Source organism: Perognathus longimembris, chromosome 19 (genome assembly GCF_023159225.1).
Source record: "Perognathus longimembris pacificus isolate PPM17 chromosome 19, ASM2315922v1, whole genome shotgun sequence".
Lineage (NCBI taxonomy): Eukaryota > Metazoa > Chordata > Mammalia > Rodentia > Heteromyidae > Perognathus > Perognathus longimembris.
This window is the reverse complement of record NC_063179.1, coordinates 20,568,980-20,583,508: the sequence shown is the minus strand read 5'-3', so window position 1 is coordinate 20,583,508 and position 14,529 is coordinate 20,568,980. Positions and strand designations below refer to the sequence as shown.

Sequence of the window (14,529 nt, the reverse complement as noted above, 5' to 3'; positions counted from 1 at the left end):
TTCCATTTGTCTGTCTTTCGTATGTCTACCCTCCACTCTTCTCCGAGCCCTGGGAACTGACTTCTATCGACTGGTATGTGTATTCCTTTACTTCTGTGGGTCCACAGGATCTGTCTCATGGCAGGCACTGACAGATTTCTTAGTAGTGATTCCCACGTATTCATTCTTCCAACTCTTTCTTTGACAGGTTAGGTGGCAGCACCCATCCTCAGTTAAAGCTAGATCTCCTGCCCTGAGGCCATTCTCCCATGAATAGTCATGGGCTCTTTCTTGGTTCCAGAACCAAAATAACTTCCTACTACTGTTAATCCTCTGGCAAGTCATCATCTCTTGGGTCCTTTAATTCTGCCTGCACTTTTGCAAATCTTCTTCACTGGTCCTTTTGAGGGTGCAGCATGCTCCTTTCTAGGACTTGACTGATACCAGGGCAGAAGTGTAGAGAGAGCAAACAGGAAACAAACCTCAGCTCACTTCACAGTTCTGTGAAAGGCTGACTTCTCCCAAGTCTGTTTCAAGAGTTAGGTAAGACTCATTTATCGTGAGAGCCTGGTTGTGACACAAAATAATGCTGAAGAAACTATCATTTAGGTTTTTATTACTGTTCTGCCAAATCTTTCTTTCCCCCATAAGTTGTACAAAAAGAAAAACCAAAGACAGGAGTGATCAGCAGATCTTCAAATGTCCACTGGAACCATATTTTTACATAGAGTAAACAATGATACAAACCCAAGTTCTGAATTAGCAGTCCTGTGTTTAGGATAAAAACTAGTCTTTAACATTAAGGCTTGTGAAAAGTAGGTTAAGAATGAGTAACATTCCGAGATAAATTGCATAATGGAGAGAACTTAGTGATGAGATTCTGAATCCTAAAAGCAGGACTCTCAAAATGGGCCACTTCCGGTTCTCTTCATTCCTTCTATGAGATTGGAAAATCAATCATGGATTTATTTTCTGGTAGATGATAATTTTTCCCCACTTTTTTTTTTTTTTTTTTTTTTTTTTGGCCAGTCCTGGGCCTTGGACTCAGGGCCTGAGCACTGTCCCTGGCTTCTTCTCGCTCAAGGCTAGCACTCTGCCACCTGAGCCACAGCGCCACTTCTGGCCGTTTTCCATATATGTGGTGCTGGGGAATCGAACCGGAGCTTCATGTGTAGGAGGCAAGCACTCTTGCTACTAGGCCATATTCCCAGCCCTTTCCCCACTTCTTTCACATACTTTTTTCATGACTGATAAGCTACTCATGGTACAAGGGATGAGGAGGTGAGACTATACCCAGGGATGGGCCTGGAAGGACGTACCTGATTAAATCCAGGAAGGCATCTGCAGCAGTCACTTGTACAACTTTGCCTTCTCTGTACATGTTTTCCTTTGTGCCCTTCCCCGGATGGATGATGATGACAATGATTATGCCAATCACCACAGCAATGATGGTGGTAGTCATGTAATAGATTACAGCTCGCATTCCCATCTTCCCTGATGCCTTACTATCTAGGGCCGCCATTCCTGGGGAAGGCAAACAGAAGATTTTCAGGAAGTCAGTCCAAGGGGATTCTTCAGCGAGAGATAATGGGAACAGCGTTTCCTTCTATACTCCCTTTCCCTTACCCCAACCAGCAATACGTACTAGGAAAACATGGCCCCAAATATAATCAGATCACAAAAGGTGAGGGGTGGGGGGAAAGCCATGGGATGTCTAGACACTAGTTGTGTCAGTGAACATGTGATAACCCATTTTTTGCTGCCCTAAGAATTGATTCTGGGTGGCCAGATATTATCGGCTCTCTAATGGTTTGAAAGTGCATTTAAATGTGCCTCTTCCATTACTATTGGTTGGAGGTACCTACAAGTATGAGTGTTAAGGCAGTATGTGTGTATAACCAGATACTTCAAAAATTTCTGGCACGGTATGATAAAGAAAAATCTCTGCTTCTCTTTGTGCCAATTCAGTACCATAATTTGAGTCCTATGTCTTCAGAAGGTCTCTTGTCAATGAATTGATCAACTGAATGAATAGATGAATCAATATTTGCTTATAAGCTAATTGAACAAAAATTTTCTGGCAGGATAATCTAAGTTTATTCAAGTTCAAGCACTGTGATGATTCTCACAGATGAACTGGCATTAAATATTTTTCCAAAAATTATTATTTTATGTTTCCAGAATCTTTTCTGATGTCTTTTATGCAAAATATTATTATTCTAATCACTTGCAGATATATCTTCAATTTGCAGATCAAGTACACATTAAGTTCTGAAGCCCAAGTTCTCTGTTTCATTTTACCTCATCTAATTAATCTTAAAACTACTATGTTGGTGGAGTTCTTATTCTTGTACTCTGTTTTTTTCTTTGTCCCATAAGAATATACTTCATTACATAAATCCCTTCTCATGTTAAAACACCTTTTCTCCTGATTTTCAGAGTTTTGTCACCTTAGTTGAAAATGGAGACAAAACTTTAAAGGTTTCTCCAATGGTGTTAGTTGATTCAAGAGACATATCTGTTGGGCTGGAAAACAACTGGACCTGACATAAAACTCTCGAAAAAAACAAAATTATTAAGCCAGTCCCCAGTGGCTTCTGTCTGTAATCCTACCTCCTCAGGAGGTTGAGATCTGAGAATTCCAGTTGAAGCCAGCCTGGGCAGAAAAGTCTATGAGTCTCTTATCTCCAATTAACCAACAAAAAGCTGGAAGTGAAGCTGTGGCTCAATTGATAGAGCACTAGCCTTGAATTGAAAAGCTTGGGTATAGGACCTTGTCCCTGAGTTCAACCCCCAGGACCAGCACCAAAGGTCCTCCCCCACAAACAAAAAACAAAAACCAAACAAAAATCCACCTCAAAAAAACTATAATAATATGGACGTTTCAGTTTCATTAGTTGTTCATCACTTTTCATTTTCATTTATCCTCCTCAATCCCATTGTAGCACTAAAATCCAATTATAATATAATCCAATTATAGGTAGAGTATTTTCCTTGCTAGTTAAAGTTGTGCTTCCATAAATGTATTAAAAGGTTATATTGCATTGCAAGGTGGATAACCTATTTTAATGGTGGTTTAATATTTAGATAGTGACCATTTTCACACAAATATATTTAGAAAAAGTTAAGTATTAAAAAATAGGGTCTGTCAGATAACATAGTTTAAGATTTGCTCAAATTTGGATTAGCTACAATTTTGGATTTACCCCAAACTGTTGTTTACAAAGGTAACTGGAGGTGAGAATTGAAGCATTGACTTTCTGCTACTATCTCACTTATATCTGAATTGTATAGTTTATAACGCTCATAGTATGAACTTACTTAGATTTTGACATAGTATTTTATATATATATATATATGTTTTTTTTTTTTTTGCTCAAGGCTAGCACTCTGCCACTTGAGCCACAGCGCCACTTCTGGCCATTTTCTGTATATGTGGTGCTGGGGAATCGAACCCAGGGCCTCATGTATATGAGGCAGGCACTCTTGCCACTAGGCCATATCCCCAGCCCCGATAGTATTATATTTTAACAAGAACCTGCATGGCAAATTAAAAAGTAACTCAAGTTTAAGACCTTAGTTAACTCCAAGTAGAATGGACAGGAACTCAAATTTAACTATTATGTCGTTCAACATGAGCTTTCTGCCCAAATGGACTTCAGTGCATGAACTTCAAACTTCATTTATCTCTATCTTCTGGACACCCATGGCTAAATATCAATTTACCAAGATGGCACCATTTCAATACTTCAGCTACATCATAAATGATCTCAGTCAAGGTATCTCACCTCTCTCTATTTTTTCCTCAGATATGAGTCATGTGTCAAAATACTTTGGCTTTGCTGCACTTGCAAAAATTTCTGTAGGAAGGGCTCACTCTTTCCCATGACTGCCTCAACTTGGCACCATAGCCAGCAATTCCTCTGGTCCTTTTCCTGTCCACCCATGTAAGCACAATAGGCCGGATATCTGACACTCTTGCCCACAATGGCCAACCTGTGCTATTCAGGGAGAACACTGGTAGTCCAGACAGCCTGACAGTGAGATGGCAAAAATTATCTCAGTACCCACAGCTGTAGGGCTAGCAACTCTTGGAAATAAATTTTATAGGTTTAAAAATATTAAAAAACATAAAAATCAACCTGCAAGTATTTTCTCTACAACTTCTAATTCTGAAATAGCTGAAGAAAACCTTCAAAAGACATTTTCTTAAAGCACAAGAGAATCAATAGCCACATGCGGTTTCATAAACTGGTATTGTTTCCACCAAGGAAAGGGACCATAGGAACTCTGTAGAGACCAGTTCTCCAGATAGATCCTTTTCCTACAGGAGTCCCATACAGGACCACTTGCTCACCTCAGTTTCTTGGATAGTCCAACTTGTAAAACTAAAGAAACCACCAGCAACAAGGCCATACATTGTTACCAGGGCAACAGCAGGACAGATGCACACATCTGCTACCCACACAATGACCTTGATACTGGGGGAACCAGGAAAATGGAGGAAGAGCTCTGGAAGATAAAACTACAAGTGAGCAGAGCATCGTCCTTCTCCTCCCACACCTCTTTCTCCATCCTCTTTCTCCAGCCTCATGAAATATGAGAGACTAAACACATATGTCAGAATGTCTGGGGGCAAGGCTGAAGTACTAAATCACTTTGTATAAAGGGAAGCTTCAGCAAAAATACCCTAAATGTATAGGAAAGGAAAGTTGTCACTCATTTTAAAATATAGGAGAGAAAAGGACACTGGGGCGGTGGAGAGACAGGAAATCACGTGGGTATGGAGGTACATGTGGGAGTGTATTACAATAACCATGCATTCATCTACTATATGTTTGAGGCACACATTCCAGATGAAGTAGTCAAGGTAAAAAAAAATGATCTTACCGTCTTTGTTTTTATTAGATCTGGGCTTAGCTAAACCAGCCTCATTGATCTTTATTAGGAAACCTATCACCATCAAAATCAAGATCTTCTTGAAACACAAACTCATCTGGCTACAAAGAGTTTGTGTGTTTTGTATATGTTGAGTACACTTTCATGTGGATTCACTGATTCATTCACCAGGTTCTGCTTCTGACTGATGCTATGTTCATTTGATTCAATGTCAATTATACAATGTGGTTATTGTTGATAACTATGTACAAATGAAGAAACAAGAGGCCAAAAAATGTTAAGTAACTTGCCCATTGTTGCACAGCTAATTCATGGCAGTGGCAGAGTCCAAACTACACTTCCCAAAGAGTATCCTCGCAACTGGACCCCTTTTCTTATGGGCAAGCTGGGAGTTTCCATTGTTACACTTGCTTGTTATTCATGCTGATTTTTCTAGCTTTCTTACACTGAGTTCAATGTTGACATAAGTTACCTGGCTTAAGGAAATTCTATGAAGAGATGTAACTGTGGCAAGCCTCTGTCTAATTTCTCTACATGCTTTAGATCTCCTGGAAGGCTAACTTACTTAGTACTACCTACAAGAAGGAATAGAATAACAGGCCTCAGAATGTACATTCTAGTGGAGATTGGAGGGCCATGAAATCTTGATGCCTGTGAACACACTTATTTTCCTTTCTGGAAAAAAAGTCTAGTCACCAGCAACCAATCAGTAAGCAAGCAACCTGTCTGGAAACCTATCAGATGTTCACCAATGAATTAAGTGCCAAAAGGAGAATGAACGGGATGATTTCTAAAATGTTAAAGATGAAAGCTTTGCTTCAAACACCTGGGTAATTTAGTCAGTAGTCCTTTAGAAGAGAGCAGAGGAAGGGGAGAGAATTTCTTGAAGCAAACATGTAACTGCTTCTTTATTAAGAAGGTAGTCTTTCAGTAATCAGTTTAGCATGACAAATATGCACCAAATTCATGCTTTTGTTTTTCCTTTTTGGAAAGGCAAGGAGGGAGTGTTTCATAAATATGTATGTAGAACTCTGTAAGTCTGTATTATAAATTAGAGTTCTTTTGGTACAATATTTGCTGTGGCTTCTTGGATAACTGGAAGATATTTTCAGCCAAGTATTAAAGGATAACATAAATGATGCAACTTTCCAAGGCTTTGCCATTTGCATGGATTTTGTTTTCTCATCTACTGAAAAAGTCGGCACACCATCCCCTGCCCCCCCACAGTTCCTATCTCTAGGTTTTGAAACATGAAATCTATAAAAGCAGGCTTCTGGTTTGAATTGTCTTTCCACATATCCTCACGATGCTTCCTTGTTTTTCCAAGACCTCTGGACCAGGCCCAGAAAGAACTGAGAAAGACCAGGGTAGCTGCTGATTCAGGAAGATTGTTCTGCTTCGGTTTTCAGTTCATTTTAGATGTGCTTCTTCTCTACACTTCTCAGACATGCATCTAATGAAAGCCGCCTGTTCCCAGCCCTGCTAGAATTTCAAGATGGGAAAATTTACAGCAACAAACCCAAGGATGAGCTCTAGTGTATACCGTATTCACAGGAATACAAGATGATGGAGTTTTTAAGATAGAAAACTAAACTTTAATAATCCCCTATACTTCATATTTTCATATTGAGGCATAGGTCTCGATGTCTTAAGCAGTGGTCGCTGTTGGCTTTAATGCACATGGTCACTCCAGAAAGGGGAGGGAGACAGAGGACTCAAATTACAAATAAATCATTTAAAATTTGTGTCGAAACTATCAGAATATTTTCTGCATCAAAGAATTTTCTTCTTGCAACACACCATACTGGTCTATGATTCTATGGGTTCTAGAATGGAAGGCTAATTTTTCAAAGGTAGGTTCCAAATTGTTGGTAAAGGATGCTTGTATCACAATGTGGAAGCATTGCATGTAAGGCAATTGTAACCTTGGAGCTTTATATAAAAGACAACGTTCCAGGGCATAAGGCCAAACTCAGGCATTGTAGGAAGCATGTTCCTTAAAAAATTATTTATAGCTGGGCGCTGGTGGCTCAAGCCTGTAATCCTAGCTAATCAGGAGGCTGAGATCTGAGGATTGTGCTTCAAAGCCAGCCCAGGCAGGAAAGGCTATGAAACTCTTATCTCCAATTAACAAGTAGAAAACCAGAAGTGGCACTGTGCTTCAAAGTGGTAGTGTATTAGCCTTAAGCAGAAGAGCTCAGGGACAGTGCCTTGGCCTCGAGTTCAAGCCCCAAAACTGCCAAAAGAAAATACAATTATTTATGGCACAGTCATTTAGAATGAGGGTTGTGCCACTGGAATATCTGGATTCCACTTCTGACCATGCTACCATGTGGCCCTTCTAAGCCTGTTTCCTCTTCTGTAAACTGGATTGCGACAGCTCTCTCCTAAGGTTTTCAGTGGCATTGAAGTGACTCCCAGATGCTACTTGGCACACAGCAAGTACTCAAGAAGTGCTAGCCATTAGGATTGCTAATTAAGAAGATAAATGATAAGCAAACTATTCACCAAGGATTATTTTATCTCTCCAAGCCTCCAAGGCTCATCTAGAAAAAAAAAAAGTTTAAACATACAAAGTAGGCTGTTGATAAATGATGGTTACACCCAATCTGTCTTTCTCTACTAGACTTTCAATGCCAAGAGAGCAGGGCACTCTGTTTTATTCATTGCTGTAACTTCAGTGAAAAAAAAAAACCAAAAGAAAACAAACAAACTCAAAGCACCATTAGAACAGTGCCTGATGTTCTACATGGTATTCAATAATTATTTGTGGATTCAGTGGTCATTGTTATTGTTGCTGTGCTGGGGAGGGCCATGGACTTTTTTTTAAACACTTAGATGGGGCTACTGTATATATCGTATGTACTGCATATATATTATAAATATTAACTTTGCTTTGTTTGGACTTGCCAACTTGTCAAGTGGGTTGGCTTTCCCTCAATTAATCAAAATTGTTAGGTTCATTCTGTGTGGAAAAAATGAGAGCTAGACATTCTGTGCAAACTGCAACTAGGCAGAACTGAAACTTCATTTCTGGAGCTAAGTGGTCATTCATGAAAGACATCGTAAGAGGTCAGCAAAGCAGAATGCTAGCAAACCTTTCCACCACCACAGGCTCTCTTCCTCCCCGTGCTTCCTTCTCTTTGCTGTTTCCCCCATCCTTTGCTAATATATTTCACTCTCTCAGATGAGTCTACAGTAATGCTATTGTGTCATCTGTCTATACATCAGTAGAGGAAAGAGCAAATAAACAAAATAAATGTAGAAATAGGAATGGTAGAAGGAGAGGTGAAGTCTAAATGAGAGTGCTACCTATGCAGGTAATGAAACCAATTTAGTGGGTTATGACTGGTGTTGTTTTTTTAAATCAAAGAATGAAAGAGAACAGAATAGAAAGTACTAGTGTGTATCATGTGTGGTAAAAGAGAGTATTGACTCCTCTTTTCAGCTCTGTTTGAAAGTGTGTACGTGCCAGGCACAATGTAAAAATCCATTCATTCATGTTCATTCAAGTTTACCCACTCAGCGGATAGAAGGACCTTAAAAAGGAGACCTTCCCATTATCTATACCCACCATATGCAATTCCCTTCATGGGACTTTAAGAAGGCAACCTACTTTTATTACTGATTTCTAGTGAAGAGAGTTAAAGCATCTTTGTAAAGAGCTAAGGGAGATTTTATAATCAATTAACTTACAACTTGTTGTTGTTTGTTTTTTAAACCAGGGGCCAACATTTTCTTCCCATGATGGCTGTTTATAATATCACAAAACTTGCTATGTCATTAGCCAGAGCACCATAGATTATGTTGCATGGAAACAAGAGAAATGTTCTCATAAATTTACTGCTTGTGATGGCCTATAATTTATCAGGCAAACTGATTTTTTTAAAAAAATTGACCCTGAAAACTTGTCAACAAATCTTTTTCTTTGAGCTGTAGTGTTCCCTAGGATAAATGAAATGTTGAAAAGCAAAAGAGAAACTTAAAAAAAAAAAAAGATTATGAAGTGGAAAAAAATCAGTGGAGCAGACAATATTACTAGTGGGCAGAAATAATCAAGTAAATTACTTTTATCCTTGGAGGGGTAGGACTAAGCAAACAATCCTTTTCTCTGGATACAATTATCAGCTGAGGATCAATGTACCTAAAAGCAACAGTAAGGGCAAACTGAGATCCAAATTTTACACTAGTGTTATCTCTAGTATGAAGGAAATTCTCGTGTTGTTTGGCTTAACCCTTGGGTGCAAGCTAGTTCTCATGGCCAGTAGGGACCTCTGAGTGGTCATGCCTTTTTATTTTTTTCTGCCAGTCCTGGTGCTTGTACTCAGGGCCTGAGCACTGTCCCTGGCTTCCTTTTGCTCAAGCCTAGCACTCTACCACTTGAGCCACAGCGCCATTTCTGGCTTTCTCTGTTTATGTGGTGCTGAGGAATTGAACCCAGGGCTTCAAGTATGCTAGGCAAGCACTCTACCACTGAGCCACATTCCCAGCTTGTGCCTTTCTTCTCTCTGCACTGGTCGCTGAGCTCTCAATAGAGTCTCATGCATCCTGGCCCAGTCGTGTGAAGCCCACTGCAGGGACTTCCTCTCTCACCAAGGTCACCGGAAAACTCTGAATTTCTCTTCTCAGAGGCCCACAGCTGTCGGCAACGAGACCCACTGCGAGGTGATTTAGATACCCATTTACCCTGCACATTAGCCCATCCTTTGCTCACAGTATTGGAATGTGCCACACAATATGCTTTTTTGAAGAGGAACCAGAGAGTCATTCATCTTCTTTATGTGTGCTAAGCAGAGCAAGAGGGAGAGGCGAACGGACCCACGGCTGGGCTGGGGAGTAGTGATTAGTAACAGCTGACAGCCTCAGACCAAGACCCTTTCTTTGGTTACCTCATTGTTAACTGCTGAGCATAAAGGAATGACTGTCCTTCTGCCAAGATTTAGAAACCCAGGACCACAGAAAATAGCAGCGAAAAGAGAAATGTGTGTTGGGAAGTAGACACAACGGGCAGACCAAAGTGACTTGTGCTCATACCTGTAGAGCTAGCTCTGAAAGAAGCCTCTATCCTGGGCGAGATGTGACTCCCTTGAAGGGGGTGGGTGTGGGGGGGCACATGCACCATCACCCACCAAGAGCCCTAACATTAGCAGGAAAGTAGGTGAATCCACGAACAGAAAGAGCTGTGGAGGCAGTGAATTACTTTGGTTTAATGAGAGGAAGTTCTTTGAGGGCCCCAGCCTACCCCACCCCCTTTCTTTCCTCCCTAAAGAATTGTGAGTTACAATCAGCCACTGGATGAGTAGTTTGTAAAGTCCAAAATAGCTCTCTTTCCTGTGGATCATGTTTCCTCTGTGGAAAAGCCCTCACTCGCCATTCTGGAGGAAGATGAGCGGGACACTGTGTTTCCTAGTTGGCAGAATATGCAATGGCATCACTGCATTCTTCAACTGGGCTCCTCTTGTCCAAGGTTAACCAAAGGGCGCCTCGAGCTGACTGCTCAGCCTGTCAAGCTTCAAGGGGTGCCCTTTCTTCCCATGGAAGGCCTGTCTCTCACACACAAAGAAAAGGAATTGAACTGAAAGCCTCATCGAAGTGGAAAGCAACATATGGATGTTGAAAAGCAGTGGGACCTGGCCAGGCTTCCCAAGAGAACAGCTGAAACAGCAGGCTGAGTGGGGCCCAACTCCAGGCCCAGCACGGAGTCTGGGGAGTTAGCTGACTCCAGGGGCCAAAGAAGCCACACACACTGTGCAAGCCAATGTCCACTCCTCTCTAGCCGGACCTCAATTCCTTGATTCTGGGACCAGAATCGACCTTGAGTTCTGTGAATTGAACTGAGGTTAAGTGTGTGCCTTGAGACTGAAATGCAGATTTTTTTTTTCTTCAAAAAGATGTTATTCTTATAAAAATATCAGCAGGTTCACATGATCTGTTTTCTGAATGAAAATCCAGAGATGTGAATTTTGTTTACTCTATAAAAGAATACATAACGAAGAAAATTCAAATCTGCAAGAAAGTGTGCTGAATTAAAGCTATGGAGATGGGATTGAGTGTTGAGGACAAGAGAAAGAGAAGGCTGTGAAGTGAGTTGAAAGAATTCAGGAAAGGAAAACATAAAAGAGGAGAGAATGGAAGGCTGAAAAAGAGAGAAATGGATGGAGCAAAAGTTCACTAGGTGCTTTTATCGCAGCCTATTTCCTGGGCTGTGGCCAACATCACTCCCTTTAGTTCTGATTAGTTTTCTCAGCATTTAAAAGCTCATCAATTGTTCTTACCTAATCTATAAAGGAATAGTCACACCCAAGGGTTCAGAGATAATATACTCGTAACTACATGAGCCAAACAATAAAGCAATATCACCTCAGAGAGTGGAAAAAATTTGTGCTCAGCTATGGAATTGGTCAGTTTTCCTCATCTCTGCCTTATGCACAGCATAAGGAACAGGAAAAAAATGACATTTTGCCTCCAAAACCAATAACAACAAAGGGAATTGAATTGCTCCTGATTTAGTCCACAAGTTATGGCCAATACTTATCATAGTTTCCTTCCTTGCCTTCCTTCCTTTCCTTCCTTCCTTCCTTTCCTTCCTTCCTTTCCTTCCTTCCTTCCTTCCTTCCTTCCTTCCTTCCTTCCTTCCTTTCTTCCTTCCTTCCTTCCTTCCTTCCTTCCTTCCTTCCTTCCTTCCTTCCTTCCTTCCTTCCTTCCTTCCTTCCTTCCTTCTTCCCGCCTTCCTCCCTCCCTCCCTCCCCCTTCCTTCCTTCTTTATTTTTTCACAGATAGTGGAGGTGTTACGTACTCTGTTTTTGTAATAGTATGTGTAGAATTTCTTTTTGCTTCTCAACTTCCTAGTTTAATGTCTTCTTCCAAGAAATATTAAAAAAGGTAATTATGGCCAATCTCATACAGCAAACTTCACTTATCCCAAATAGGCTTCAGGGATCTAGGAGGGCTAGGAAAGAATGCTAAAGTACAATTGGCTGATTTGCTATTGATGGGGCTGGTGCAAGGATACGTGGGTCGGGGGACTGGTAGAATGCTTCCTTAGCATGGAGTTGAGGAAGAGGGTGGATGGGAATACAGTCGTCAATGTCTGCAAAAGCACATGTGCATGGATGCATTTGCATGAACTACTCACAGAAAAGGACTCCCCTTTCCCCATGCCCTTCCCAAATTCGAGAGTGTGTTAAGAGTGAGGACATTGTCATTAGGGGATTAAAGGCATATAAACAATGTAAAGGGAGATCGACTGCAAAACATTAATTTTAAAGGAATGATTGAAGGGGCTATGACTACCTTGTTGCAAGTAATGAAGTGAGTTGATGAGGTGGTGAAGTTATTTAGGATAACTTGCTTCTTTTTTTTTTTTTTTTTTTTTTTTTTTTTGGCCAGTCCTGGGCTTTTGGACTCAGGGCCTGAGCACTGTCCCTGGCTTCCTTTTTGCTCAAGGCTAGCACTCTGCCACTTGAGCCACAGCGCCACTTCTGGCCGTTTTCTGTATATGTGGTGCTGGGGAATCGAGCCCAGGGCCTCATGTATACGAGGCAAGCTCTCTTGCCACTAGGCCATATCCCCAGCCCCGATAACTTGCTTCTTATAAAAGTGAGTATTAATTGCTTCCACAGCTGAAAAGTTTTCATGGATCCATGTATTCATTCAACATTTATTAAGCATCTTCTTAGTTATTCTGGCCAAAGACATGGTCATTAGACTTGTTTCTGCATCCTCAGAAAATGGTTCCAGAACCATTCCACACATCAAATCTGTGGATGTGCTCATTCTTTATGTAAAATGAGGTCACACATATGTGTAACGTACACACTCACACCTTCTCTAAATTACATCTAATGTTCCCCAAACAATGCAAATTCTATGTAATAGTTGTTACTGTAGTGGTTAGCATATACTAATGAAAAAAAGTCTGTGCAGTTTAGGACAGACAAAATTATTTTTTTCCGATTATTTTTGATGTGTGGTTGGTTGCATCTGCAAATACAAAAGTTTAACTGCCCTAGACAAATCAAGCACAACATTGTTTATGTGACTGATTTGTAATAGAAGAAAAGTGGGGAGTTTGTTGATACACATTGTTGTACTAACCACTGTGAGCTCTAGAGCCCGCTGGTTTGAATCCAGACTCCCCAACTTATTTGCTATGACAAGACAAGATATATGACCTCTCAATGACTTGTTCTGAGAAGCAAATAAATTGCCATATTGATTGCTGGTCTATTATGCCAGTGATGGTTTTACTTAGTACTATTTTAAATAATAGCTCTGAAAGTTCCTTGGAACACCACAACAAATTGTGAGAACTCAGTAGAATGATAGTCTATCCTGCCAGCCAAGGTGCTATGTTCTGTATCTTTTTTAATCTTCCCAAATAACCCTTCACCATGGGACTAACAAAGGCAAATCCCCAAATACATTTTAGAAACATTAAGACTAAGCCACTTGCTTATAATCACACAGTCAATAAGTTGCATTGTGGACATTTGGACTCAAGTTTTTCCCACTCTGGAGCCCAGTTTTTAATCATCACACTTATTGCTTTGGTGATTCTTTGCAAGAAAAATTCTTTGCCCTAGGTTGTATCAGCCATTGGTTTGCATTTGATCCACCAATAAAGACTCATTTTAAGTCCTAGTCCTGGGGCTTGAACTCAGGACCAGGACACTCTCCCTAAGCTTTTTAGCTCAAAGTTAGTGCGCTACCACATGAGCCAAAGCTCCATTTCTGGCTTTTTGGTGGTTAATTGGAGTTAAGAGTTTCCTGTGTGGGCTGGCTTTGAACTTTGATCCTCAGATCTCAGCTTCCTAAGCAGCTAGGATTACAGGCATGAGCCACCAGCATCTAGCAGACAAACTTCTAAAATCCATACTCGAAAGGATACTATGTATCATGGTAAAAGAGGATTTGGGGACTATTGTCATAACCTGGGGCTAAACCAGACTCCGTTTTCATATTTCTCACTGAACTAGAAAATAATAGCATGATAACTGAACTTTGAAGGTAATATATTAATGGATATCTTAAATCCACAAGGAAAGAAGGAAACTCAGCCCTGGAAACAAGTGCATTGGGTGCCCCCTAGAACTTCCCAGCCACGGAATAAGCTACAGCATCCCCTTACCCTCCGTCTGTTTAGTCCCTTGGTTATAAAACGTCCTTTAAATGCATCTGGGATGAGGGTTACAAGCTACTGGGCTAGCTCTTCATCAAAAACAAACAAACACCAACCCCCCGCCCCCCAAACCCAAACCCAAAAGTATTTACAGAAACAAAACAAAACAGAAATCTTGTTCCTAGAACTCATGTCCTCTGAGACAAGGTTTTTGTTCCTGGAGGAATCTAGAATAAGTCCTTTCCACATTCACCAGGGTGATTTGGTCTTTATTTTTCTCTAGAGGAAATACAGATCTTCTCTCCAATGGGCCTCATGTCTTAGCATTTCTAGATGGTCCGCAACTGGAATGCTACTCGCTTCCTCCCAGCCAATACCCTCATGCTTAGCTCAAACCTATCCTCAGCTCCCTTTCCTCCTTGGGTTTATCCTGTTCTTCCAGCCAACTGAGACTGCTCAGTATTCCCTAGTTGTGTCTGAGTTTTCCTGTCCCTGCATCTTTGCTTTCAAGGCGTCCCCTCATTTCCTGA

The 14,529-nt window shown here is 40.8% G+C and overlaps 1 protein-coding gene across 2 annotated transcripts in view; it reads right to left on the bottom strand.

Moving 5' to 3' along the window:
- Slc1a3 (solute carrier family 1 member 3) overlaps positions 1-14,529 on the bottom strand; it is an 84,779-nt gene that overhangs the window by 15,873 nt on the left and 54,377 nt on the right. For both annotated transcript variants that reach the window (XM_048368274.1, XM_048368275.1), the window contains one exon: positions 1,299-1,503. In XM_048368274.1, the coding sequence (XP_048224231.1) occupies positions 1,299-1,503 (205 nt within the window). The remainder of the gene's footprint in view (positions 1-1,298; positions 1,504-14,529) is intronic.